This window comes from Rhamphochromis sp. 'chilingali', assembly GCF_963969265.1.
Source record: "Rhamphochromis sp. 'chilingali' genome assembly, chromosome: 14".
Taxonomy (NCBI): domain Eukaryota; kingdom Metazoa; phylum Chordata; class Actinopteri; order Cichliformes; family Cichlidae; genus Rhamphochromis; species Rhamphochromis sp. 'chilingali'.
The window spans coordinates 18,641,645-18,669,523 of NC_137941.1; the positions used below are offsets into that span (position 1 = coordinate 18,641,645).

Consider the following 27,879-nt stretch of genomic DNA (forward strand, 5'->3'; position numbering starts at 1 on the left):
AATGAATATATACATATATTCATATCATATAATGTAATTTAATACTATATCTCAATGTTCGGTGCTGATACGTGCCACTTCCTGGTACAGCCCACAACCTTTGCTAGATAGATAGGACTCTGGAATCTGAGTGAAGCCAAATGTGTGAGGCAGGAAATGTGACCACAAAGAGACAACTCTTAGTCTGTTTATTAGGAGACACCTGGAGAAAGTTGTTTTTCATTAAATTACAAATGACTGTAAACTTATATTAAATATATTCATATCTGCAAATAATGCTGCTTAACAATAATTTCTTTTGTAGCAAACACAAAATTAGGAGTGTTGGTAAGCTGACGAACTTCTGTTAAAATGTAAGCATTTTCTTGAAAGAAAAAATACAAAAAAACAATGAGCCATGAACTCAAGACACACATATTATTGCAGCATTTACAGATGTGTCAAGATTAGGTTGCTATAAATTTAAAGAAATATTAAAATACATTTTTTTATATTTACATTCAGCATTAATATAAAACAATATTCAAGTCCAATTATTACATTCAAGTCTACATACAAGTTTTTCATGGTTCTTTTTAAAAAAAAATACAAAAACATACACAATCATGCTTAAACTATATAGTTAGTGCAAAATAACAATAACAAGTATATATCATTTAGCATTTTATATTCAGTATAAAACACTAAAATCAACTGATAATGTTAACTGCACACAATGATAACCTGATGATGTGACAGGAGACGTGCACATGTTTTTATAAAACATTGATCCACAGTCTGCTTATCAGTTAAGAGTGGGTCACACCAACGTTTCTGGTAGAGCTTCTGGATTTTCTTTTGACATCATCTTCCATATATGCCACCTCTCTTTCTGCCAGTTTGAAGAATCAGGGCCTTTTTCCTCTCCAGGCCCAGTGGCATCTGCTGTATCTACAATCTTGAAGTCAGCGCTCTGCTGGGACTGTTGTGGGATTTGGGGGTCATGCTGAGATTTTAAGAGGGAGGGTGTGGAGTGAGAAATATGAGTCTCTCTTAGAGGTCGAGAGCAGTTAAGGGAAGATAAACTGTCAGTCCTGACCTGGAGTAATGGACATTCAGTGCATCCTGTCCTTTGTGCTAAGTTGTCTGAGCTAACAGCTCCCGATTGGCTGCTCATTGCCTGATGTAATAATAACGATTCTGGATGTCTCTGCTCTCTTTGGTCATCAGGACCACTGCTGCAGCGAGTCACCGGAGGGTGTGGCCTGCATTCCGAAACGCCCAATGACATTTGTGTTGCACTGACAGGCAGCTTGTTGTTACCTTGGTGACTGCTCAGCCCCTCGGATGAGCCGTATGAGTCACATTCCGACACGTCTCCAAGGTATCCTGGGAGAAAACATTCATTAGCATCCAGCATTTATTCCATATCCAAAGACCATCTGGAGCAACATGTAAAATGGATTCAGTTACCGGCGATGCCAGTGAAATCCTTTCCGAACAGCTCATGCCAGGTGTCCCAGAAACTGTCAGCTGAGGTCTCTAACAGAAACAAAAGAACTAAGAGGATTACTTTCTTTGCTTTAATGCATATTATCTCAATGCAAAATATGAGAAGGTTAAAGCTATTTCACCTTTTTTAAGCCTCTTTCTGTTTCCTTTTGGCCTTGGCAATGTGACGTTTACAAAGAAATTATCTTAGATATATTAGATACTGGAAGTTATGGAAATGTTTAATGACATGTGACCATCTTGTCTTTTAAAGAGAGAAATAAACGCCTCCTTGGGAGTATTTCAAGCATCAAAATGATACCATAAAAAATAGAAGTTATCATGTTTTATTATTTGGAAATATACTGTCATGTTTACTGTTTTATGTTCATATTACAAAGGTATTCATTATATCTGAACTTTAATGTGACTTTAATGTGACTTTAAGGCACTGTTGGCTAACATAGATGTGGGAGTGAACTCTCAGGAAGAAAATTCCACAGATCTTTCAAGTTACACTTTATACATTAAAACTATGGTTGAAATGAATTTTGTTCACCTTTGTCAGTAGAAAGTGTAGGGGAGGTACTGCCAGAGTTGTCTTTTGATTGGTCTCTGAGTTTGTCCTGTCTGGGAACTCTGTCTGAGAGCAGACTGCCGTCCTCTGTGTATTTAAACCGCGGTCGATCGGACAGGACGGGGGAGTTATTGTCATAGGGGGAAACCTCTCCACTAGATGGCTTGTGTGAGTCACTGGACAAGCGTCTGTCAGTCAGAGAGAACGACTCTTCTGACCTAAGGCTGGGCTCTCTGTGAAGACAAAGCAGACGCAATATATTAATGGATGGGTATGTTTGGACAAAAACACTCAATTCTAGAAAAACCTGTGACCACGAGCTATAATGTGTGCTTGATTCTGATCATTTAAGTAGTCATGCATGCACATAAATGCACAATGAGACAAAAGGCAGAAACTCACGAGCATTGTGAGGCCTTTCTCCGCAGTAAATAATCCACCACATCAGGATCTGTTTCCTGCAAACTCATCAACAACTCATTCTGCAGGTCAGGGGGCACCTAGAAAAAAAGACATAAATTTGGTTTCTCCTTCATCCTCACTCATTGATTTGGTGATTGTGGAGCAGGGAAATTATTTTACTGCTATTGTTAAATAATTGTCATCATTACCATTGCATTAATAATATAATCTGGAGTTTATATTGTGTTTAGAGGTTTAAACAGTGTGTCTTTCAGAAAGGCTAAAAGTAACAGGACAGGAAACAGGCTTGGAGAGTTTTGCAGAAGTGGAAGTTATTTTGAGCAGCAGGCTAAGACGAGGCTTTAACAATGTAACAGATAGCTTTAAGAAGGCCTTAAGCAGTTATGACTATTTTATACACAATGCATATCTGTGCTTATTAAAGAGTTGGAGCTCGGTCAATTAATTGGGGGTCGGAAGCTTTGTTCGGCGCGATGTCCGGACAATCTATTGTGCAAGTGACTTGGAGCCATAGAAGGAATTGCAATACATGCTTACAAAACACTTATATATCAGGTCATTTCATATTAAGGTTTAAGTAGAGGTTCTTGGTTAAAACATTTATTTAGTAGAAAGCATACATATAGTCTCAGTGAGCCTCTGGTCTGGTAAAAGGTCAGAAGTGCAACAGGTGAATTGAGAAAGAGCATGTGGGGTCAACACATACACACACATGAGTTAGATTTATTTAGAGGAGAAATTAGTCATGTCTCGGCAAGAAAGAGGAACAATTCACTTTAAGACAAGAACGGAAAGTACCAGCCATGAAAATAGAAGATGATCTTCTGGGTTAAAAGTCATTGTGGTGTTGATCTGATCTATGTATAAAATGTATCTGTGACGCATGAAGGGGCGTCAGTAAATCAAACCCTGATGCTATAAAATATCTGTTTATGCTTTGATTAAGTCGGAGATCACTTGCTGTCGGCGTACAGAGTGTTCTTCCCACACGTGTGTAGTCATTAAAATCATTGTTTGACCAAGACCTTCTGGACCATGGGTGGTTTGTATTCTCCTTCCTCAATTGTGAACCTTAACATTTGGGGGCTTCGTCCGGTGGTTGAGGAGGGAGAATTGGAGGTGTAGATGGAGAAATTTGGTCTTAGGTGGTCTGACGGGCAGACATGAATTCCAGTGGTCGAAGTGAGTGGGCATAAGCCGGCTTATCCAAAAGGTAAGGCACTACCTGTTGAATTATTTCCAAAGTGTGCCAAATTGGATATGATAAAATTTAAGTCTACTCACTGAAATTACTGGTGGATGTCTGTTTTGATTTTGATGAAAAATCTCATGAGTTGAAGCAGTTAGAGTTCTGCTAAGAAGAAATGAAAGCAGTTAAGAGTCTGATAAGAAAAGTTTAAATACTGGGTGGAAGTCCCAAAGAAATTGAGTTCGAGTCTCAAGTAGTTTGGTAGGGAATTGGTTATTTTGTTGGATAGAGTCCAAATTTGGTCATAAGAGTGGACCTGAGCGGTCAAATTGACCACTAGGTTGCATCTGCCTCAGTTATACACTTGTTTTGGGTGTTGATTGTTGTTTCAAAGTATTATAAATTATTTTAGAACGGAACCGTGGGGGTTCTAGGAAGCGCAGAGCCCGGAGGTTACGCTCCCTCCTTGTCGTGGACGCGCGACATTGACCTGTCGGCGAACAGGGTTAGTTCAGTTTGGCTTAACTGTGGGGTACAGGGCATCCTGGAATGAAGCTAGGAGTTAGTCTCCTTACCGTTTGGAACGGTACCTGCGCTTTTTTGGTCAGAAGAAGTTGGACTTCGGGCGTGTAACTTTAACCTAACACTTCGGGGTAAGCCTTGGCTGTGAAACGCCAAAAATAGAGCTTCAGGCAAAGTTTGGGTTGGTTGACGCTTTTAAATTGTGTTAGGGACTTTAGAGATGAGGCCAGAAACTGTTGGACAGATACTGGTGAATTGGTCGCAAAAAACTCAGGGAGTTTATCCGCTGGGCGGTTATTTTAAATTTGTCGAAATTGTGTAGGCGCTAAAGCTGACAGATCTGACAGTGGTTGTAAATATAAGACGTCGTTGTAATATAGAATAAGAAAATTTGGTGTGAGAGATCTCTGTGTGTCGAGTCAGTAATGCACTGACTGCCTGCTGCTATTTTTAGATGTGTGTGTGTGAGTGTGAAAATGCAAATTAGTAAGCAGTGAACTGTTTAAGCCACAGTTGGTTTTACAAATACTGCTGCAAACATTGTAGAGTGTGTGTTTAAGATGCCATTTATGTTTATTAGAGGACTATAAATAAAGTTTTGAGTTGCCGTAGTGGATGTATAGTAATTGACTGAGTTTGGATGTAGATATATAAATATATTGAGTGCACTGTATATACTTAAGACTAACACATTACTTTCAGTAGTAACTTTTCTCCAGCATTAGTTGCTGGTGTGGTTTATTTTTTCAATTTCTTGTGTGTGCGGTGAGAATTAATGGAGGTTTCAATTTTTCGTTTGTTTTTTGTTTTTGACTTGCTCTTTTTGATTATGACAAGCATGTCTAAAATACTCTTAGGAAAGTGTGTTTTGAGTTATATTCCTCAACTCTGGTCACACTTTAAGTGTGTGAATGCGGTGACTAGAAGGTTTTGAATGATGAATAAAGGTGTGAGAGGTATTTCTTTGGTGATGTAAAGTAGGATGTTTTAAAGTTTGAAAGTGTTTTTAATTTAAGAGATGCATGAGTGATGTTATAAGAGTTTAGTTTATTTAAAAGGTGTGTGTGTGAGAGGATTATGAAATCATTGTGTGAATGATGCTACATTTTAGATCAAAAGTTAGTAGAATTACAGAGGGTTTGTAGATTGTAAATACAAAATAAGTTTGATTAGCCTGCAGAAACAGAAAAGCAGCTTGAGCTGCTCTGAGAAGCTGTGTGTGTGTGACAGGAAGTTACATGCGCATAAAAGGAAGTGACTGTGACGAGTGAGCACCCAGAGAGAGAAACAGATGAGTTAAACTTTAGGCAGATAAAGCGAATGGAGGTTTTGAGAAAAGAAATGAAAAGGATATTAATTGTATGTTTTAGTGTGTTAACACAGATTACAGATAAATAAAGGTGGACTTCTCTCAACCTGGAATTTTGAGTACGGCGCCAAAACCACTAGAGTAGCATAATTGGGAGAAAACAGGCCAGATTTTGGCTTAAAATTTTACAGCTTGACCTCGCACTTGTCCCCATCCTGAGAAGAAGCTCAAAGGACAGTTAATCTCCTGATGAAGACCGACAGAACATCGTGGACTTCAAGAATTAACAGCAGCCAAAAGACAGTGCAACTGACTCGTTAATCTTGAAAGAGATGACTGAGAGGATCAACAGAAAAGAAGAAACCACGTGATGAAACATGCACGGTGGACAGCAGGCTGGTAAGAACAGTGTGACATGACTGTTTAAAGGCACTGAATGTGGTATTTTGCCAGGCTGGGACTTGATCCAAAAGGAAAATACTGAAGAGAAACAGAGAAGAAACAGACTGTGTTTGCTGGAATTCCAGACAACAAAGGGACACTGAGAGAAGAGGACAGTGACCAGTGAGAGGCGAAGCCGGACGAGTTCGACTGTGAGAATACAGGGTGTAATTGGATTGAAATGAAAGCCTGAACTCATGATGGTTTAGAGATGTCCACCGTCACAAACAAAGAGGTAAACAAGAATAGAAAACATACATAGACAAAGTGTTACATGTGAAATTATTTCTGGAAAGAATCAGAAGTGAGATAGTTTTGAATTAAGAAATCAGAGAAAAGATGCATGAATTAAACCTGACTATAACATATAGAGGCAATGAAGAAAGCAGCTTACACTCACTGAACATTAACAAAATACATAGGAAAAGCAATGAAGACCTGCTTACACGTATATACATGACATAAGTTGGGATTTCTGACCAGAGAGAGGGAAACGGGTAGTTTAAGTACTTATGATAATAATGAAAATGTCTCAGTTGTGTTTCTTTAGGGGCGAAAGAGACCTGGATCAATTCTCCCCATGCAGCGGTCGGAAGAAACCTGTAGGTTAACTTGACTGGACATGCCAAGGCAAGTTTCTGGTTGAATTGTTCACAGCGCCATGTCTCCATAAACCTGACAAGTGGGCCCTAACTTCTGGCTGAGGAGCAGGGATGCTGTTAATAAGGTGGGAACTTAAAATTTGGGTTAGCAGATTTGGGAAAGAAACTGACGGCTTGAGTGGAGAATTGTGCAGGAGTCTGACACACTGCAAAAGCAACATATGCAAATTCACATACACAAACAGAAAATGCATTAACCTTATAAAGACAAGACAAGCTCATGGAGTTTAATGCATAGACACTGATTAAACCTGGCTAAGAACACAAACATATGCAATGAAGAACAGCTTGCTATTTTGTATGAATGATACAATGGTGTGAATGTTTAATAAAATGCATTTGAGTTTGTAATTGAGGAATAGAAGAAGCCATATGACAAAGGGAGTGAGTTATGTAAACAAAAGTGATTAAAGTAGTTTTAAAAGAGTGACTTAGGAGTGCTCTCTCGTACTGAGTGATCAAAACCAGTGATCACTGTAGAAAGAAATAAAATGATTTAATGAGTTGGGAATGTTTAAACATATGTTTCTGTTGTTACAGCAACTCATTGAGAGATGACTCAGTATGCAAATTAGTTGGAGTGAGTGGTGACGAAGGAACTTCCTGTGTGTGTGTGTGACTGAGGAAGTGACTTTCAGAAGAGGAAGCATAGCAGAGAAGAGAAGTACAGATTTGGGTAGGAAATTTATAGTTTAGTGATATGTTGTTGTAAGGGGGGTTATGTTTTATGCTGAATTGAAGTATGTTACAGAGCATAAGGGGGTGATTTTTGTGTGCAAATTGTGTGGTTTTAATGAGACTTTCGGTGTATTGAGGAGGTGAAATTATGTGGTGGCAAAACTTTTGTGTGTTTAAGGTTGTTGAGGTTGTTGTGGTGATGGGTTGATTCTGTCAGTTAGGTTCGGGTTGTTGTTGTTTTTGTTTTTAATAGAGGGAGTTTTAGGAAACATGGACATGTCTAAAAATTGGGCCCATTATTTTGTAACAGTGCACTTAAAGAAAACCTGTCAGGTGATTTTGTTTTGTTTTTATGAGCTAACAATCAGCTCTATTTTTTCCATTTCTGTTTTAAGCAGGCCTGCAACAGTGAATAACGGCGCTGAAAATTCTCGGGAAGAGCAAATATAAGGGGGCTTTCCAGATTACAATTGGCTGAGGAGAAAGCTACCTGGGGACTATTCAGGTCGTAAGTCCCTGTAAAAAGGATTTTATGCGAGTCAATCCAGTCCAAAAGCATAAAGAAATATTTTCCTATGGAAAATAAAAAATGACTGAGCTCATTTTGCTGAGGGTGGAGAATCTGACGCGGGAAGCTCCACTATTAGCAAAAATATGGAGTGAATGTGTGAGTGAATGTGAGGATGAATAAATGTGGACAAACAATTTGCTTTTACCAGAGAAAATTTCTGTTTTGTTTTGTTGACTGGGGTTAGATTATGGGATTATAGTATATTGTTGGGAGAATGCCAAATGTTAAAGGGGAAACATTTTGATGTAACTCAGTTATCATTAATTGAAGAAACACATGACTGATAACTGTTCTGTTTTAAGTTTATTTTTATGACATAGATTGGATCATGAGTGGGGAAACTGAGCATTTTTAAGTTTTGTATAGTATCTTGACACATGAAATGTATCAAGATAAAGGGGGGTTTAGGGTTTAATAATTTAATTGTTTAATAATTTAGGATCATTTTAGGACCTTTTGGGTTTTTGATCATTTGGATATGGTAAAACTGAAACTGTTATTTTTATGTTAAGGTTAAAGGATTAAAGAACTGAATCCTGTTTAGAAGATACAATGCCGGTTTTTCAAAGCTGTGCACAAATCTTAGAGGGAAATTGTGGGACACGTTGACAAAAAGATATCCTTAGGGGAAAATTAGTGAGGGTTGAAGGAGGAGAACAGGTTTGATTTCTTTTTTGATCTTTAGAAGAAGTGGTTATAATGTAGGCTTACACAGACAGATATTACACAGAAACACACATGACAGTATTGATTCCAGGCAAAAGGCCTCAAATTCATTTAGCTTTTAACTGAACTTAAAGAAGGACCAAAGAGGAAGGAAAGCATATATTTTGGTTAAGTCTGATAAATTAGAATTAGAAGGTATTGTTACATTAAAATGAGCAAAATGAAATAAAAGGCTATACCAAAAACAGGTGATAACATAGGAAATGTGAGGTTAAAATGAAGTTAACACATAGGACGTTGAAGAATATATATAAATACAAGTCAATAAGTTAAGAACATAATTAGGATCATGCTTTTGATTACAGAGTCCCAAAAAGGATAAGTTAGGGAGAGGCAGGAAAAGGTGTTTTGTTTCCTTTGCAGAAGATCGATCTCGGCGACCACAGGAGGGGCGAGGACCCTGGAGATCTCGAGGCCTGCTGAACCACCAGAGAGGGACCGAGAAAACCTAAGCTTACACATGGAGTGTTCTCGAATGGGAGCTGGTTGAGCCAGAGGACGGCTAGAGAGGGTCTGAGCGAGGACACAATGTATTGCGACCTCTGGTGTTCCAGAGGTCGAGAGAGGGAGTGTGGAGCAGGGAAATTATTTTACTGCTATTGTTAAATAATTGTCATCATTACCATTGCATTAATAATATAATCTGGAGTTTATATTGTGTTTAGAGGTTTAAACAGTGTGTCTTTCAGAAAGGCTAAAAGTAACAGGACAGGAAACAGGCTTGGAGAGTTTTGCAGAAGTGGAAGTTATTTTGAGCAGCAGGCTAAGACGAGGCTTTAACAATGTAACAGATAGCTTTAAGAAGGCCTTAAGCAGTTATGACTATTTTATACACAATGCATATCTGTGCTTATTAAAGAGTTGGAGCTCGGTCAATTAATTGGGGGTCGGAAGCTTTGTTCGGCGCGATGTCCGGACAATCTATTGTGCAAGTGACTTGGAGCCATAGAAGGAATTGCAATACATGCTTACAAAACACTTATATATCAGGTCATTTCATATTAAGGTTTAAGTAGAGGTTCTTGGTTAAAACATTTATTTAGTAGAAAACATACATATAGTCTCAGTGAGCCTCTGGTCTGGTAAAAGGTCAGAAGTGCAACAGGTGAATTGAGAAAGAGCATGTGGGGTCAACACATACACACACATGAGTTAGATTTATTTAGAGGAGAAATTAGTCATGTCTCGGCAAGAAAGAGGAACAATTCACTTTAAGACAAGAACGGAAAGTACCAGCCATGAAAATAGAAGATGATCTTCTGGGTTAAAAGTCATTGTGGTGTTGATCTGATCTATGTATAAAATGTATCTGTGACGCATGAAGGGGCGTCAGTAAATCAAACCCTGATGCTATAAAATATCTGTTTATGCTTTGATTAAGTCGGAGATCACTTGCTGTCGGCGTACAGAGTGTTCTTCCCACACGTGTGTAGTCATTAAAATCATTGTTTGACCAAGACCTTCTGGACCATGGGTGGTTTGTATTCTCCTTCCTCAATTGTGAACCTTAACATGATTAATCGCATCAGAACGAAACTCTTCTCCATATTAATTAGATGATGCCCCCCAGAAGGGTTTAAAAAAAGCCTACACTGCTCGTTTATAGTGAGTCATTTACCAGATGTTTGCAAGGTGCACTGAGAAAATAATTAATGTAAATACATGTTTGATTGACTTCTACCCTGCTGATTTTCTTGACAGATAATTTTCAGATAGTTTAACTAAAGTGTGACTCGGCTGAGGTTTCAGTTGAAAAACAGAGAATGTAGATAATGAAGATGAGGATCCTGGCATCATCACACCAACAAAACAGAGGCTGGAATCATATTTTATTTGAAGTCGATTTTTATATCTAGTTGGGTGAACTTGCACAAGACACAACAGCAAACACTGACTGACCAAAGAAAACCTTAAGAATGTTTAACATCTTAGTTTGCAGTTAGAGCCCTTACCATAAACAGCGTATCATATGTATCGATCATCTTTTGGACAACGCCGATGATGGCTGCACTCTCCTCTGCACGGGCAAAACTCTCTACTGCAAATTCTTTGTCTGAGTTTTTTTGCTTGTGTAAGAGGTTGGGTCCAAAGACGGTAGCTAAATTAAGCGATGTCATCTTGTTGCCTGTAACCTAAACAAAACAGAACACAGAGTTCTCATAACATGTTTAAACTACTGAACAAACACATCCTCCAACTAAACTTTCATTATATCAATGTATTTGCACATATTTTGCTTTTGAGTTGATGATTAATAATCATATTGGGATAAGCTGATCACTTTAACTGTCTCGTAATTCTCAAACAAAGTGCTGCATAACATGACATAACAGTGCAAAAACATGAACAATCGCTGGTTCGAGTCCAGGAGGAGTCACAAATTCCCATTAGGATTATGTCAGGATGAGATCTACTGTGAAAAATCTGTCAAATCAAATATGCAGATCCATCTATATCAGGTTTTTTGCAGGGAAAATTAGCTGCAATTGAAAAAAAGATGGAAAAAGAAAACACCTGTGGGCATGAAAGCTTTTGCAAGTGATCTACTAATAAGGCACTAAGTTATTCATGCAAACATAGCCGGCTCATCGCAGTAATGACCAACACAAGCTGCCAAGAGCAGAGCAAATTACTGAAGACAGCTTAAGGAGAACGTTTTATATATTTGTAAGAAACTGGTAAGAACTTTGTGGGAATTTGGATGCTGGGCCATCTGCTCTTTGGCTAGCTTTGACAGCTCAGGTGTGGAGAAAAACTGCTTTAATACAACCAAACCTATACGCCTGGAATCTGTAACAGCTGTCCTGTGAGATGTGCAGAATAACAACACAAAACACTGTTTACCATCAGATCCTGTCTGAATATTAATGGAGTTACCCCTACTGTGTGTATGCACTGCTGAGTAAAGACATGTACAGGCTTTTGTACTCTCTGCAGTTATCACTGTATGGGCTGATCTCTGTGTAGAAATGTGACTTGAAGGACAAAATACTGGAAACTACCTTGTTCACTGTAAAAAGTACGTTTGCTGCCTCTCATACATCACGGTTTGTATCCATCTTGTTTTAGGAAACTATTGTCCCCTTCCACTGCGTGTCCATGTTAAGTTGTGCCCTGTTACACTGAAATACCAGTGTGATTGAGGACAAGAAATATGTGAAGTGCTTTTCTAAACATTCAGTGGGAGGAAACAGCGAAGAGCCAAAGGACAGAGCCAAAGTTCTGCCACCGCACTTACAACTTTGACTAATCCACCCACAGCAATTACGCACTCATTCTGATAACATCTCCTGTTGGCATTTCAAATAAATTAACGTTCCTAGCGGCAACTATCACAGCCACATCAGGCGCAAAATAAGACATGCTTTTTCCCGAGTTAAATAATGGTGTAATTTGCACTAATTTGCCTGCAACAGTCCTTAGTAAATCACATTTGTATGATTCATTTAAATAATCTCCTCCCTAATTTTTTACACTTATTGGCCCTTCCAGTTAGGTTTATTATTTGCCACGCAGTGAAAAGAGCATTTACCAAATTTCATTAAATGATGCTTGCCTCGAGGCGACCGTTGTTGTTGACTGTTGTGAAATAAACTTAATTGAATGATACTTATTCCACCTCAAAACCTATGAAGTTAATGCTTATGTTTTGTTCATCTTCTAAATTCTGAACCATGAGAGGGAAATTTAATCCACAAAATGTGTCCATGTTTTATAGCCACAAAATTGACACTGTGCGTATTAAGTAAATCCCAAGAGTAGCTTTTAAAAAGCCAATTGAGGGTTTTGCACAGAACAACAGTAAATCTGGCCCTAAGACAGAAGAGAATGATACCAACGTGCAGTGTTTATGTCCTCACTCAATGGTTATTAAAGAAACCATATTGTCCATAAAGGTGTTGCGTTTTGGTATGTCCCTTCCTTCAAATTAAAAATAAGAGGCCTCAGATGTACTGCATATCTTTTTGACTTCCCTCCGATGGCAGTTGGGATACAATGTATCAGCAGTTTGTCAATGAGATTGTTTTGTGATTTAACATATTTTTTCCTATTCAGCGATAGAATCAACAAGCTATAAAATGTGAGTTCTTGCCAAAAGAGGCAGTTCCTAAGGGTTAAACTCTGGGTGTCTTCTGGGAGCAAAGAAGACAAAATTATTAACTAAATTATCATCACCTCATTGTGTGCTACCTCACACTTATATAAAATTCATCACACAAAAGCTTGTGCTTCTTGGAAGCATTTTAGACTGCTGTAAAAACCGGCCTCTACCTTATGTCCCTCACTGTCCAGGCTGTCTTCAGCATGTGCAGACACAGTGGACAACAAGCTGAGGAGGCGCTGTAGCGTGTCGCTGTTACAGGGAGGAAGCATAAACACCAGGAGCTGGATGGCACTGTCTTGCTCTAAAAAATTCAGCACTGTAGAAGAAAAGAACAATAACAACAACAACAACAAAAAACACACAGTTAACATTAATTTCAAAGTAATCAGAAGATAGTGGATTGTTTATTGTGTGTGTCTTTTTCTTACACATTGTATTGATGAAGGCTGTATAAAGTTCTTTTGTCAGCAGTGACTCAGGCATGTCTCTTAAGAATTCTTTAAACAATGCAGCTACATCATGGACGCTGTGCTCTTCATCCATGTAAACCTCCCATCCCTGGTCGAATTCCTCACGAAGCTGGGTAAAATATTGTGACAACTGATATGGTTAAAAGGTTACCCGTGGATAAAGTGCAGAGGTGTTAAAAAGCTAAGCTGACGTCTTACTTGTCGTACTCGCTTCTTGGAACTCCCAACACGAAAAATTCCAATTGTCTGTAGGGCTAAACAAAGACAAAGATGCTCCTTTACTTCCAAGGCATTTGCATCGCAAGACAATGAACATTTAACCAAGTGTTTAAGGGGATATTCTGTACATTTTGCATCCATCCATTTTCTTCTGCTGGGGCTGGAGCCTATCCCAGCTGCCATAGGGTGAGAGCTAGGGTACATCCTGGACAGGCCCCCAATCTTTCGCAGGTCCAACACAAAGAGACAGACAACCATTCACACCTAAGGCCAATTTCCAATGACCAATTAGCCTAGCCCCACTAACTACATGTTTCTGAAGTGTGGGAGGAAGCCAGAGTGTCCAGAGAGAACGCACACAGACATTGAGGGGAACACAAATTCCACACAGACCCCAGCCAGATGGTGGATTAGAACCCAGGACCTTCTTCTGTGAGGTGCATTACTGTACATTTTATAGAATTTAATTTGGTATTCTGCACTGTGTTTATGTACCTTTACTTGTGCACTACGTACCGTATTTTTCCAGGTGCTGGCAGCACTGGTCCACTATCTTGGGCACCTGTCTGTAAATAGGGTTAAGGCTGAGCTTTTCGTCATGGTGCTTCTTCGTGTTGCCAGCTGCCTCTTCTGGCAGAGACAGCTGGAGTGCCTCCAAGAGCCGAGACTGGTTGTCATCAAGGTCAGTGATGCAATCCACAGACACTCCGCCCTGTTAAGCAGATGGGTGACAGTATAATGACTGGAAAAGCAATTGATCATATGCTGTGAATGGCCACATCATCAGCCTCCGGGGGAACATCTAAAAAGGTCACAAATTCTCAAAGAAATCTCGAGTGCAAGCATAATCAGACAAATAACTTGTTATTCTACATCAGTGTATGTAAGGTTTGTTGACAGGGAAGCCTACCCGTCTGCGTGTCCGTGGGGCTATGTCTGGTGTGCTGGGCAGTGGTGATTCATTAAGGGTCTCAGAAGTGGAGCTCAGTGACGAGTTGCTGCTGGAGAGCTCTTTGTTAGCCCTTTTGTAGCTAGATGTAAGATGAAGGAAGGATAGCATCAATTCAGTGGGGTCACTGTGCTCTTCCCGTGGGTGATCGTGCCGCAGCTTGTGCATGCGGTCGTTGGATATGACATGCGACAGTGGTATGCCAAACGCCTGTGGCGTGGTGTCTATGTGAGGGGGGAAGAGCAAGATAGCGAGACTTAAAGTTCACATATAAGTCAACAGAAAGCTTCTCTTTAGATGTGTCAATCACGGCAGCGTATTATCCATTTTACTCTCTGGATTAGTTTCCGTAGAAAGCATTTAATATATATTTTTAAATAAATCCTGCTCAAGATAAATGCCAAGAACACTGTTCTACAGCCACACTTAATATTCAGAGTGAGGGAGCACATACTTTCCCAAGTGCTTTTGTAAACAAAAAGGGAAAAGAGGAAAGAGGGGGCTGGGCATGCCTGAGGATAGGCTGTAACGAACAAGCCACCACTTAAGATTGTTTTAGTTATTTCCCTCGACTGCCTGTCTGACAGAGAACATCACTTTCCTGTTGGATTGTTGCAGCGGGCGGGGCAGCGTGGTGGTTGGAGATCACAGCCCTCTCTGTACTGATTTTGATCGCTCAGTGCTCCGTGGGTATAAAAAGCTGAGATTGTCGGCTTCAGTGAGTCGATACAGCTTCAGCCAAAAGGGATAAAAGAGTATTTTTTAAAATGTCACAGGCTGACTAGACTAGAAACTGGAAGGGAATGAAAGTCTTACAAGACTCAGTGGTTCTCCTACAGACCTAAAAGATAGCTGTGTTTATCTTTAAGAAGTGCTTGAAAGCACCAAAGTTCCTGCTATGCTGCCATTACTTCATGTTGTAAATAGAAAATTGGGAGAAAACTACCCTTTAAAGCACCAGAATTAAGACTATATCCTGATCATGTTACCTTTGTCTTTACTCTTCTCTTTAGATAATGAATCCAACTTCCTCCTGAGTGTCTTCTTGTGCTTGTGGCCATCTAAAAAAAGAGTCACAGTTAAAAAAAAAAAACAGAGGTCTAGATAATATGTTTCTGTTTATGTCTGCTCCACTTGATATTCTCAGGATCACTACACAAAAGAGCTAAGAAACAAACTATATAAAAAATGTCAAGATAATGACATGCAAAGCAAATCTTAATTCACCGTGAATTTACAGGACTGTTCCGTTTCAGAAAACAGCACATTTTTCACATGTACTCTATTTATGGCGTTTTCAAAGCACTACAGACTCCAGGGACAATTTTGAAACAAGAAAAACCAAGACAGCTCACCAGAAAATAAACAGTTTTTAAAAGCTTTCTTTATAGAGGGCAGCAGTAGTGGAATCCAGAAATGATTCAGCCTATTACTGGAGAACGTAGATGAGCTCACGTCATTAAACCAATGAGTTTATGAGTATGACGCCCTTACACAACAAAAAGGAGAAAAGGGAGAGAGGAACATTTCCCATCTGTTGCTCAGCATGTGTTTTTTCAGAAAGTTTCTTGCCTGAGACAGAATAACAACTTGGGAGACAAGAAGAGGCCTGTAATTGTGTGTGTGTCTGTGTGTGGTAATACATTTAGGGATGGTGATGTGGCAGCCCAGGTCATGACACCGAAGCAATCGCTTGAAGGCCACATCCTGGAGACGAACCCTCTCCAATTCTGAGAGGCTTTGCAGGGGGACGGGCTTGAGGCCAACAGTGCCTCCTGACAAGCTGTTCCAAGTGAAGTCACCCTGAGGGCAAACACAAACATGCAGGTTTTAAAGCACATCAGACAATTACATCCATAATTTGTGTCATACGTTCATGACCTGTCACACTCTCTGCAGATGGCAGTGTGCATCAACTGGCAAACACTTGCAGTTCTGCTTCACTTGGCAGCTGAAAATCATCAAAACTGTTTCCCACGAGGGAAACTGACAGACTGCACGGGAGAAACAGGTTGCAATGTGCAAATGTTATTCATTTCTTGTTGCGATTGTATTAAACACTTTATGTAGTCCATCGCAAATGTTTTTTCTGCATGTCGAAACAAGAATTATGAGGTGTTGACATTAGTGATGCTGCCTGACTGAACTTGTGCCCCAGTAATGTGAGGCCTTTTGACCGTATGCCTCCACCATACAGTGTAGTTACAGATTGCATCCATATCTGTCCACACACACATGCAGTCATGTGAAAAAGAAAGTGTTCACAAGACTCTATGCATTCCTGTGAAAGAAAAAAACCACTACACTCCATCTTTCAATAGCATGCACCGTTAGCAGCAATAACTTGAATTATTCATTTTCTATATGACTTTATAGTCTTTTACATCACTTTGGAGGAATTCTGGCCCACTATCCTGTACAACGGTGCAGTTCATTGAGGTTTGCAGACATTGTTCCAAAGTCTGAACTTTGACTGGCCAATGCAACACCTGGCCCAACTTTTCTTTTTCAATCTTTCTGTTGCAAATTGCTGCTGTGATTTTGGATCGTTGTCCTGTTGTATGACTCAATTTTGGCCTAGCTGTAGCTGTCGGACAGACTGAGGACAGAGCACCCCTCCATCACTGTGCTTAACAGCTGGTATGAGGTGTTTGTTCTGATATGCTGTGTTTGGTTTTCGTCAAACATCTTCACTTAGGTCTTGCCTGACAAAAGGAGATTGTTACAGAGCTCCTGCGGTCTGTTCAGATGCAACTTTGCAAAGATAAGCCGTGCTGCCAAGTTTTTTTTTTAGGGAGAAGAGGGTTTCTCCTGGCAACACCTTCCAAACAAGCCGTGTTTGTTCAGTCTTTTCCTAAATGCACTGTCATGAACTATAACATTTAGCATGCTAATTGAGGCCTGTAAAGACTGACATGTAGCTCTTAGTTTTTTTTTCTCCAATTTCTTTGACTCTCTGAGTCTGACCTTTGGATGAATTTGCTGGGACTTCCACTTCTGTGAAGATTGCGGCATTGCGCCGATTACACCAGATCAACAAAAACCTTAAAAACTTAGGCTTTAATAGGGGTGGTCACACTTGCTGATGACAAATTAATCAAGTGCATGTGATTATCATCATATACTTACTCATACTGAGTACTAAGTACTCAGTTTTTCACAGAACTACAGAGTCCTTTCTTTTTCACAATAAAAGCCTCATGGCATAACTGTTTTTATCTGAATGAAACAAACTGACATATGGATTTGTGCAACACCTAAAAACACGCTGCCATAGGGCACAGCTGCTGGAAACCAAACAAAAAGCAAAAGCTTAACTAGATCAGCTGAACACCAATACTGACTGTGCAATAATAGCTCCCCTTAAATGTGAAATGCATCATCTTAATTTCTTTTTAGCTCAATTTAGTATAGTGTGTACAGTTTTAGCAGGTGCTTGTCTATCGTCTAAAAAGCCATTTCACAAAAAATGCTTCATTAGTAAAAACTGTTACAGATATTCTAAAGGTCTTATACTGGAGTAGTGACAAGGAAAATAATCTGATCTGAAATACTCAACCTCTGAGCATCTCCATCCCAGAGATTACCCTGCTTTGATCCAGTACAGTCAAGCCAGTCATATGAGCCATTTTCCAAAGAAGCTTAGTAACTCATTATCGGGATAAGGCTTACACTAAAGTGGCTCACTCCCATTAAATGAGAATTAGGGCTGTGTAACAGTAGCATACCATTATCTAGCACACATACAGTATGACAATGTGCAGTATAAAAGCAGTGAAAAAGTTTAAGACGCAGGCATTTTTTCAGAGAGGCATCTGACTAAGTCTTAATTCATTCACCAGCATGACACCGAGCCCAAACCTTTAGCCACAGTCACAATCTATCCTCAGTGACAAGAAGAACAACGAGTCCTGCAACAGATCGCCTGGGCCACACAGATTCTCTTGATCCCAACATCATCGAGTCAGTCTAGGATATCAAGAGACAGAAGCAATGCAGACAGCCTAAAACCGCAGGAGAAGTGTGGGAAGTTCCCCAACATGCTGGAACAACCTACTTGCCAAGTACTTAAAAAAAAAAACAGTGCTTAAGTGTACCAACTAGAATTGGAACAGTTTTAGATATCCTCCTCTTTACAGCACATAATCTTGCATAATTCTAACTGATAAAAAATATTAATTTATGGAACTACTATAGAAAGAAGCTGCTCTTTAGCATCTAATCATTTTGTAATGCACGGGCAAATAATATTCTATGACAAACATATTTTCTTTACTGTGCAAAGAAAAGTAGTCAATAACCTGTATTTGGCATGTATCACAATAGATTTGTGACTCTTTTCTGCTGCCAGCTTTAAATGTTAGATGCACGTTCAGTCTCGCTTTTAATGTGATAAGCTTGGATTTTTTTTGATTTTTTTTTTGTGTACAACTATATTCCATTAAAAAATGTATGATTAGTGATTCCTATAATCATTACTTGCCATTTACAACAGTTCTGATCAATTGTATATAATATATACATGAAAATAAAGGGCTTTTCTTTCAAAGTGGCAATGAGCAGGAGATACTTTTGCCCTGTGGCAGCCGGGATAGACTCCAGATCACTCACAACCCTGAGATGGATGAGTGGTAGATAAATATTATCTTAGCTGTCAGCATTTTACAAAGCTTTTTGGCATTACCTTTTTGACCATTGGACAGAAACTACACACTTAAAACCTTAAATCATTAACACTGCAGTTGCATAAATGCCATGAGTAAGTCACATTTGCAGTTATGTCACTTTGTTCACACATTCCTCTTTTGTGACTGTATGGGAGTGGAAACGCACTCCATGTATCTGATGTGATGGTGAGCTGGGTTCCCACAGTCTCTCCCAGTTGTTACAGTACTCAGAAACAAAGAGCCACTTATTTGCTTTGTGCAGTTCCAAGCACCGTCCTCTTTTATGCAATATCTCTTAGCCAATAGGTTCAATTCTGTCATGTCCAAACATGAACAGATTTCATTCAGTGCTTTTTCATATCATTAACAGGTTGTGACAATTACTGCCTTTTGTAGTAGCCTTTTGTAATTTTTCAAATTAGTCAGATTACAGTGACCTCAGAGCTAAAAAGCTGTTTTAAGATGCTACAGAAGCTGTCATCATAAAGGTGGAATTACCGTTTGCTCATGTTTGTCCCTGATGGGGCATTATCCTCAATTTACTGGTACGTTAATATCAAGTGATTAACTTAATCCATTTATATGCTCTTATAGCAACTGATCTGAATATCTATTTAAATTTGAAACACTCCAGCTTCACTGATACACAGCTCTCAAATACAGGTGCACCCGGTTGTGCAGGACCTAAATTTAAGTCAAAGCCTTGCTGAAACACAATAGCGCTTCCTCGAATACAATGAGAGGAAATGTGCAAGGTAGTTCATACAATATGGCTAGATTGAAAGCTCAGATTACACCAATCAACCACCCTTAAACAAAATCCAGAGGGGTGATGAATATTCTTTAGTGCTCAGGAAGCCATTGAATGGGGCATTACAGGAAGAGCTTTCTATGGAGCCCTTACACTGTGTCAACATTATTTGCTGGAGAGTTGTACAGTGAATTCTGCATTAGATTTGAATAAGCAATGAAACAACTACATTCAACACTGGTATACAGATTTTTGCACGCAAGGGTGGATGTCAGCTGTTATTTCCCTTTGTGTTTGTAGTTTTTTGCAACCATTATTAAACCTCCATTATTGAAAAACGAAACAACCAAACAAAAAAATACATTTATTTAGAGGACTGAGCCATCATAAGATAAGGCTAATAATATTGACGCATAATGTATGCTGAGTAAAAGTGCAGGTGCATGAGTGGAAATATTGTGATGCCACCTCTATTAAAATCGTACGGATCAAAAGCGTTAAAGTCTGTCGGGCATAAGCGCACGTCCCGAGTTTATGTCATTACACTAATGCCTGCAAATGTACTCTGCAAACTGTTTAGGAAACATTCAGAGCGTCAACAGCTCAGATCGCTAACTTTCTGAAACATTACTCACAGCGTAAGTGATGCTTCGCTCCAGATCCCCCATCACAAAGTCTCCGCGGACGAGAAGTGACCCTTCAACTGCGCTCAGAGCCCATTAGTGCCAAATTAACCGATTTCACACCATCGTCCCTGATACAAGCAACCCACATGTTTACAGCCAGCACTGCCCGGCCTCACGTCTACTGGCAAGTGACACAAGTTCTGGGTACGATTTACATTGCTACAAGCCTCATAAATAAAGTTAGGCCTGGCAGGGAGGGGGCGACAGGAAGAGTCAGCTCTCTTTGTGTCAAGTAAACAAACGAATCCCAAAGCACAGAAGTGCATACCTGCAGGTACATCAGAAGCACGCACGGTTAGCCAGTTTGTCGCTTTGCGCGATACTTCAGAAGTGTCAATCATTCTTAGAACTACATTACCCAAAAGGCCGTGCCAGGCACTGTTGCTACTGAGAAGTTTGGGAACCCAATTCTAATAAAATAAATAAGTAAATGAATTTAAAAAAGCAAGTAAAGAGTATATTAAAGTATAATAATACTTTAATACTTCGTTCTTTTACTTTACTGGGCATTTTGCTAGCTGGGATATGCTCTAGACCTATTGGTATATTAATAATATGCCATTTTGCTTGGTGCACAGTGCTGCAACCTTTGGCTTGATGAGTTCACGTTTCCTATATCGTGTAAGCTTTTACACTAGCCGTTTGCCAGAGAACATTAACGCTAGAGTTAAATAGCTTGAAAATAAGGGCTAGACTGTTAAATCCAGCAGACAGCTGTGCTCGCTGCAGATAGGCTTCATCTGTATCTGCACTCAATATGAGTCTTTTATAAAGGCATCAACCCCACCCACAATCCTGAATTGCACAAGTAGTTGAGAAAATGAACCCTACAGTCCCTTGACTCATGTCCTCAGGAGCTGGGTTGAGGTACTCACTTCACTAGAACTGGGTCATCATTAGTGTTGCTTCGGACGTCTCCACTTTTACCTGCTACTGTATGATAAGTCAAAACTGTAGCAGCTCCTTAGGTGAAACCCGTCCACACTGACATAACATGACAGCAGCTGGCGCAGTCTACCGTTGACATAGTGCTGAAATTAAAGCTTCTGAATTGTGTCTGCAGAACTTGGTAGTCAGAATAAAGGGCCAGCAGCTACAGAGATGAAAAGCATGTGAACCGTTTTCGGTTATTAGGTGTGATATGATCTCCCGAAAACTCAAGTATTTATTACTATTAACACAGTAATGTTCTGATGTTAATACACTTAAAGAATTAACATGCTGAGCTTCAACTCATAAACAGCCACTGTGATTTTATCCTGTAAAATTAATGTAATTTCCATGTGGGTGATGCCAAGCTGTTATGGCCCACAGGCAACAAAGCAGTCCTCCAATGTACCACACCTTTGTAGTACCCATACACTTCAACGTCAACATGTCTGTTCACTGATTTGTTCGCAGCGGAGAGTGATGAAAAGAGATGTTAACAACATCTACTTAAATGAGCATTCTGCTTTGCGTCTTTGGAGTAATCTTACATAAATGCTCACTTCTACCAAGAATAGCCACAGTACTTAATTTTCTCTACTTACAGACAATTGTGAGTTAATGAATATTTAACTTTGAAATTACTTTATAATCCCAGCTTTACGAAAGTCAACAAATCTAAGCTCTCCTTTCTGGAAAGCAGAGGCTTCTTGCGAGAAGCAAACTCAAAATATTTGAGTGTTTTAGACAAAGTTTCATTCTCATCTGCAATTCCAAACTTTTTCCAATCTACAGGTTTGCTTAGTTCAATTACTTCTTCCACAGGAACAATAAAGCAAGGCTTAAAACCTGTAGATCTCTTTGTACTAGAGTCATGCCTCAAATTTCTTTTTCTTGTTTATTTTTCTTCCACATCTTCTTGTAAAGTGCGCTGAGACTTATTCTCTGGAAATGAGTTTTCTTAATGCTTTGGGATGATAAACAGGAAGCAGCACGCCAGACAGACACAAAACATTTTGATAGCAATGTTGGGTGGAGAAATCCTCCATCACTTTGAGAGCTCTTCGGACAGCTTAGCAGTAATAACTGAATCACCGGCAAGCTCTTCCACAAAACTTGAGAAACAGCTGAGATCAATCGAATTTACTCTAAAACGAATATCATAGTAGCAGGTTAATCATTAAAGTGCTAAAAAATAAACAGATAGACGAACGCTGTGTGTGCGTGCTCATGTGTTAGTTAAGCAACTGTTTATTGTACACGCCACATTAGGTAGTTTCGGAAAAAGACGTGAATACAGGGATTCACAATTAAAAAGGGTGGTTTATGACATTTTGTTACACTGTTTTTAACAGATATAACCAATAATAATACATTTAAAGGCTTTTTTCATATCCACTGGAACATATTTTGACTGATAATCATATGTCTGTGAAGGTTCTCAGTCATCCAGGTCATCGTAGTCAAAGGAGCTTGGAAAGAAAAGCGTCTGGACTTCTTTAAGTTGCTTGAAGACGTTTCACCTCTTCTCGGATGAGAGGTGAAACGTCTTCAAGCAACTTAAAGAAGTCCAGACGCTTTTCTTTCCAAGCTCCTTTGACTGATAATCATACTGTCATATCATTGGGAACACAACAGCTGGAACAGCTGGAATTTTTACCCCGCTACAATACGGTTCCTATTAAGTTAATGCAACAACAGTCAAAGTTTAAGAGCTAATTTTCAGAAACCACATGTTCCTGTTGAAAGCGCAACGCTTACGTGCACACTGAAAGATTACGACAATTTGGTGAGACACCTCGTACTCAGTTGTGAGTCACAAACGTGACTCAAAAGGGCACTTTATGCGCTCTAACTGCAGTCATGCTTTCAGCGCTATTGTTAGTTCTATATTTTCTAACTTCAGTGTTCTGAAAACAAGCTCGATTTCACTTTAAATATGCCTCCTCCAGCGTTTAATAAAGTTAATTCCTTTTAGTGAGATTCGAGAGTGCAGTTTTGAGTTTCCTGCAAGCTCTTTTTCTTTTCTTTTTTTCCCCCTTCAGGCCATCTCTGTGCTGTGATGCTTAGAGGAATGCAGATGACGCCAAAGCTGCACTGTTTCTTTTTCTACATGAAACAATATACCCAGCGCGCAGGGCTCCATTCTGATGTGTTTTGAGGCTCATTGTGATTTCTCATTTTCAACTTTAATGCCGCAAACACTGCAGTTTTAGAAAGCTTGAAAATTGCTTGCATGCTTGGTGGCTTGTGAATTGAGGCTCTATGTCAGTATCTATACATAAATAATGATGCAAAAGGCCTGAATAGATTAAGAAGCTCTCTAGTCATCAGAAACAAATTTGCTTTAATGTTGTTGACAAAATCTATCAACCTATATATTCAGCCTCCTCCTACTTGGCATGAAGTTAATAAATAATGTGACCCAATAGCCATGCTGCTTAAGCAAATGACGGACTAATGATCTTGTGTATGAACAGTGCAAGTATGAAAGTTGATAACAGTATAATTGCAGACATTTTGTAAAATATATACTAATAAGTAACTAATTAATTCAAGATGAGTGTGGATATCATTTGGAGATTATCTCCTAACAAGCCCTAATCATTGTTCCAGTGATGAATATCCTCATTTCTTCGCTACATTACTCCTGCAAAATGATGCATGGCTCCCTCTAAAGGCTTGATAAGCAATAACCCAGTTATAACCCTGCCATTTACCATGTTAGATCTAATTTATAGCTGGATATCTAATCTGGCTCTATTGAGTCATTCAAGTTTTCAAAAGCTCTGTGACTTTCCATGTGAACGATATTAAAACTGAGTGCCAAAAAAGATACTTAATGATTTCAAATATGCAGTTTTTCACATCACCGATTTAAAAGTCAGGAAACATTTTTCAGATATCTCCAGTCCAATTGCAGCCAGTAAAAGGCAAAATCAAAAACAGCTCAAATGGACGCTTACCATGACTGCAACTGAGTCTACGTACTTATAAGGACATGAGAAAGAACCAACACACTCATATTAAAAAGTTACAGACTTAGCGTTGGGCAGTCATACCAACTGTCATGATATTGAAGCGCTGAGCACACTTTAGATTTTTAGTAAATTATTAAATTATTTAATTTAATAAATCTTTCAGTGCTCAGTGTCCTGTCTTCTGAGAATGTGTTGGACCATGCTGTTCTCATTGGCACTCTTGAGCACCATACACAGATCAGAACTGGGGAGGGGGGGGGGGGGGGGGGGGGGGATCCCTGAAACTATAATATAAACAAAAAAACAAACAAACAAAGAAGTGATCCATAAGCTTTTAACAGCTCATGGAAGCCAAGATTATGAATGGGTTTTAGTTATTCAGTGTAAGTATCCAGGAATTTTGGCTGAGAATACAGTTTAACTTACACTAAGCAGATCGTAACTTTTCTATTATGTAACCAGTGGAAAGATGAATGTGAGACAAAATGATATAAAACAATGATTTTGCACATATGTTTACATTGGTTTCCATTTATCAGACACTAAACTTGACACTATAGTGCTGCAGTTGTAAGCCAGCAGATTTAGCCCCATGCCATGCAGTCTCTTGTCGGACAGTCTCTAGTGGGAAGAAATATGTGCCTGAGGGACTGTAGCCAAGGATCAGGTCATGCTGCTGTACTGTGAGAAAGAGAGGCTTTCTTCATGTAAACCAGATGTCTCTGCTTTCCATCTCCACTCAGATTGTTGAGATTCTGAGTGAGTACACCACTAATAAAACACAATGATATTCAACCTATGGAGCTAGCAAACCACTTAATAACATAGATCAAAAATACCGTTCTGACACATCCCTTTAAACAAGAAAAGATTGTGTTTTTTAATGTCAGGATCACACTGACGGACCAATGAGTTCCCAGTCATCCTGATCATTTGAATCATGTCATCATTAGAAAGCAGTGTCAACCAGTGTTATATTTTTTATAAGCCCTCTGTTTGCCTGTGTGATCTTCTCTTATCCAAAATCAATAGCGGTTGGCATTTAAGTAATTAAAAACACTAGTAAAAGCAAAGTTGGGGAATTTAGTGGGTGGAGATACAGCAGTATTTTGTGGAAAGGCGAAAACACTGTCAGCCTGTTTTTACTAATATTTCTGCAGAAGACTTCGACTCTTTCCGAATGAACCACTTGTCGGACAAACTCAGAAAATGTGACTTTGATTTGTGACCTTGAATAAAGTTTGCATACAGTAAGGCACTTGTCGCTGCAAGCTAACACCAGTCACGTGGGTCTCTAGAAATGATCTCAGACTTCAGATTTCAGCTCAAGGGACTGAAGTTCTTCCTAGTTTTGCGCTGGAATTGCACAGCTGCACTTTCTATAAATGTGTAAATACTTCCTCACATTCTCAGTTAAATTAATATTACTAAAAGTAACTCTGTTATTTGCCTGCACGTCTAAGCTTGTTATTGCAACACAAGGAACATTCAACAATGCTCAGTAGAAAAAAGAGAAAAAGTGCATGCTAACTCATGCACACACTCCAAAAAGTCATAAATCACATTAAAGTCTTCGCTGACAAAGGGTGTGTCTCCAGCTTAGATCAGCTTCATTCAGATTCCCTGAAAACTGAATTTCTGAAGGCTCTGAGGCTCTGATTTGCAAGAGAGACCAGATATCTGGCATTTATTGGAAGCCTATTAGAATGTCACATCTGTAATGCATTTCCATTATACAATACAAACAGTTACCATGAGTTCTTAAGTAAGAACAGGGGTGTTTTTTTTTTATATAGGATGCTAAATAAAATATAATAGCAAAATACTAATACTAAAGAAACGTCTGTCCTTTTATGTGCTTCGACCCGATTTCCCTCACTGTGTCAGATTCGCCAAATGTGTCAAAGTTCAACGAGCTGGTTAAGACAAAGACTTGTGCTGACATCACTTTGACAAAAGCAACCAGCTGAATCACTTTTACTGTCCCGAGACACACAGACTGCATCAAAAGTCTACACATCTCATCATGAAACTAAGAGCTCTGTTAGTCATGGACTTGGTGATGTTGCAATACTGAGGATTTTCCTATGATATTTAGCCCACCTGAAAATCAAAAATAAATCAAATAATATAAATGATAATGATGATGATAAATTTGTTGAAAGCGAATTCCCAGTGTTTTCCTTAAAGGCAAAATTGAGATAAAATAATAAATGGCTATATATCATCCATATGGGAATTTCAACTACTTCCTGAATTTTGCAACAGTATAAACAAGTTCTCTCTTGTGCTTCGCTCTTGCACGCTTAGGTACAAAAAACATTTTTAATATTTCTCTGTATTCTAACCTAAATTTTAGGACACGTGCATCTCCACAGTTTAGTAAAACATGTCAGCATCAAAAACATTTCACACAAAAATCGCCTACAAACATCATCACTGTCTGCGACCTCTTCTAATACATTTAACACCAGAGGAAGTACGCCGAAAATCCGGTTAGCCTATATTTGTGGTGTCAGTCAATCAAACCTGGCGAGTCAACTGACCTTAGTCGACGTCTCCTCCGCTTCGGTACCGCAATGTTGCATCAACGCCGAGTCCAAGCTCCTGGTCTGCCTCAGTCTCCGCTTGGCAATACTTTTGGGGCTTAGCGAGCATGAGAAAACAGTGCTTAACAGTCCTTGAGCGGACATATCTTCTTCACTTTGTCAGGTTGTGGAGAAAAAAGTGGAAAAACTGATTCATAATCAGGTCCAAACTAAACGAGCGAAAGAAGGACTTTTTCACAGCAGCAGCAGGTCCCCCAATGCGTCACCATGTTCCGTATTATGAATTATGAAATACGCGCCTGGAGTCCCAGGTCGCCTCCTCCACCTCCCAACACTGACTCACTGCTTCCTGCTTTCATCATTTAACATCCATTTAAAGAAGTTATGTTAATTCCCCCCCGAACACCAAAACAGCCAATACACTCAGGAGTTAGAGTAGGCTGTGACTCAGAAAGCGTGCATTTAAGTTCCTCCTGCGGCTCAGCTGAATTTTTATTTTTATTTATTTATTTATTTTTTATCGCGTACACAAGCGTAAAACACAATGCAAAAATAATAAATCACTAAAGAGACTCCTAGAAAGCTGGAACAATCATTATTGTAGAATAAAAATGAGACTGTTGGACTATTTTACACCTTATCCAAATATTGCTTGCATATTTATTACATACAGTATAAACTCATTAACTTAATTGAAAGAGTTGTTAGAAAGAAGCTTAATTTATCTTCTTTGTAAGACTCCAAATGTACAGTATATGTCTTTCTGTGATCTGGTAATATGGTGAAGTCCATTTTACACTAACTGGGCCTGTGTTGATTACACTGATGTAAAGTGAAACTGCCAGTAGATGAATTTTCTGTGGGACACATTCACACCATGAATACAAAGACCAAAGTATGCTTTTGGCTCTCTCTTGTGTTAAACCTTACATCTTAGCAACAATAAAGACAGAAATATTACACGGATCTTTTCCCACCTCATGATCCTCTCTTCCATCACCCTGAGC

At 39.2% G+C, this 27,879-nt stretch overlaps 1 protein-coding gene across 2 annotated transcripts; it reads right to left on the reverse strand.

The window, feature by feature from the left end:
- Window positions 1-172: 172 nt before the first annotated feature.
- Window positions 173-27,271, reverse strand: LOC308409795 (rho GTPase-activating protein 6). 2 transcript variants are annotated; one of them, XM_080902781.1, is made up of 13 exons: window positions 26,870-27,271; window positions 15,955-16,114; window positions 15,301-15,372; window positions 14,273-14,535; window positions 13,879-14,074; window positions 13,342-13,397; window positions 13,102-13,252; window positions 12,841-12,989; window positions 10,521-10,700; window positions 2,450-2,547; window positions 2,030-2,280; window positions 1,453-1,521; window positions 173-1,368 (listed from the first exon to the last, which is right to left on the reverse strand). In XM_080902781.1, exons 1-13 carry the CDS (start codon window positions 27,014-27,016, stop codon window positions 800-802), a joined length of 2,361 nt encoding a protein of 786 aa, XP_080758907.1. In that variant the 5' UTR covers window positions 27,017-27,271; the 3' UTR covers window positions 173-799. The 2 variants fall into 2 exon arrangements, with proteins under 2 accessions (XP_080758907.1, XP_080758908.1); XM_080902782.1 differs by lacking the exon at window positions 26,870-27,271 and adding an exon at window positions 20,365-20,586.
- Window positions 27,272-27,879: the final 608 nt, after the last annotated feature.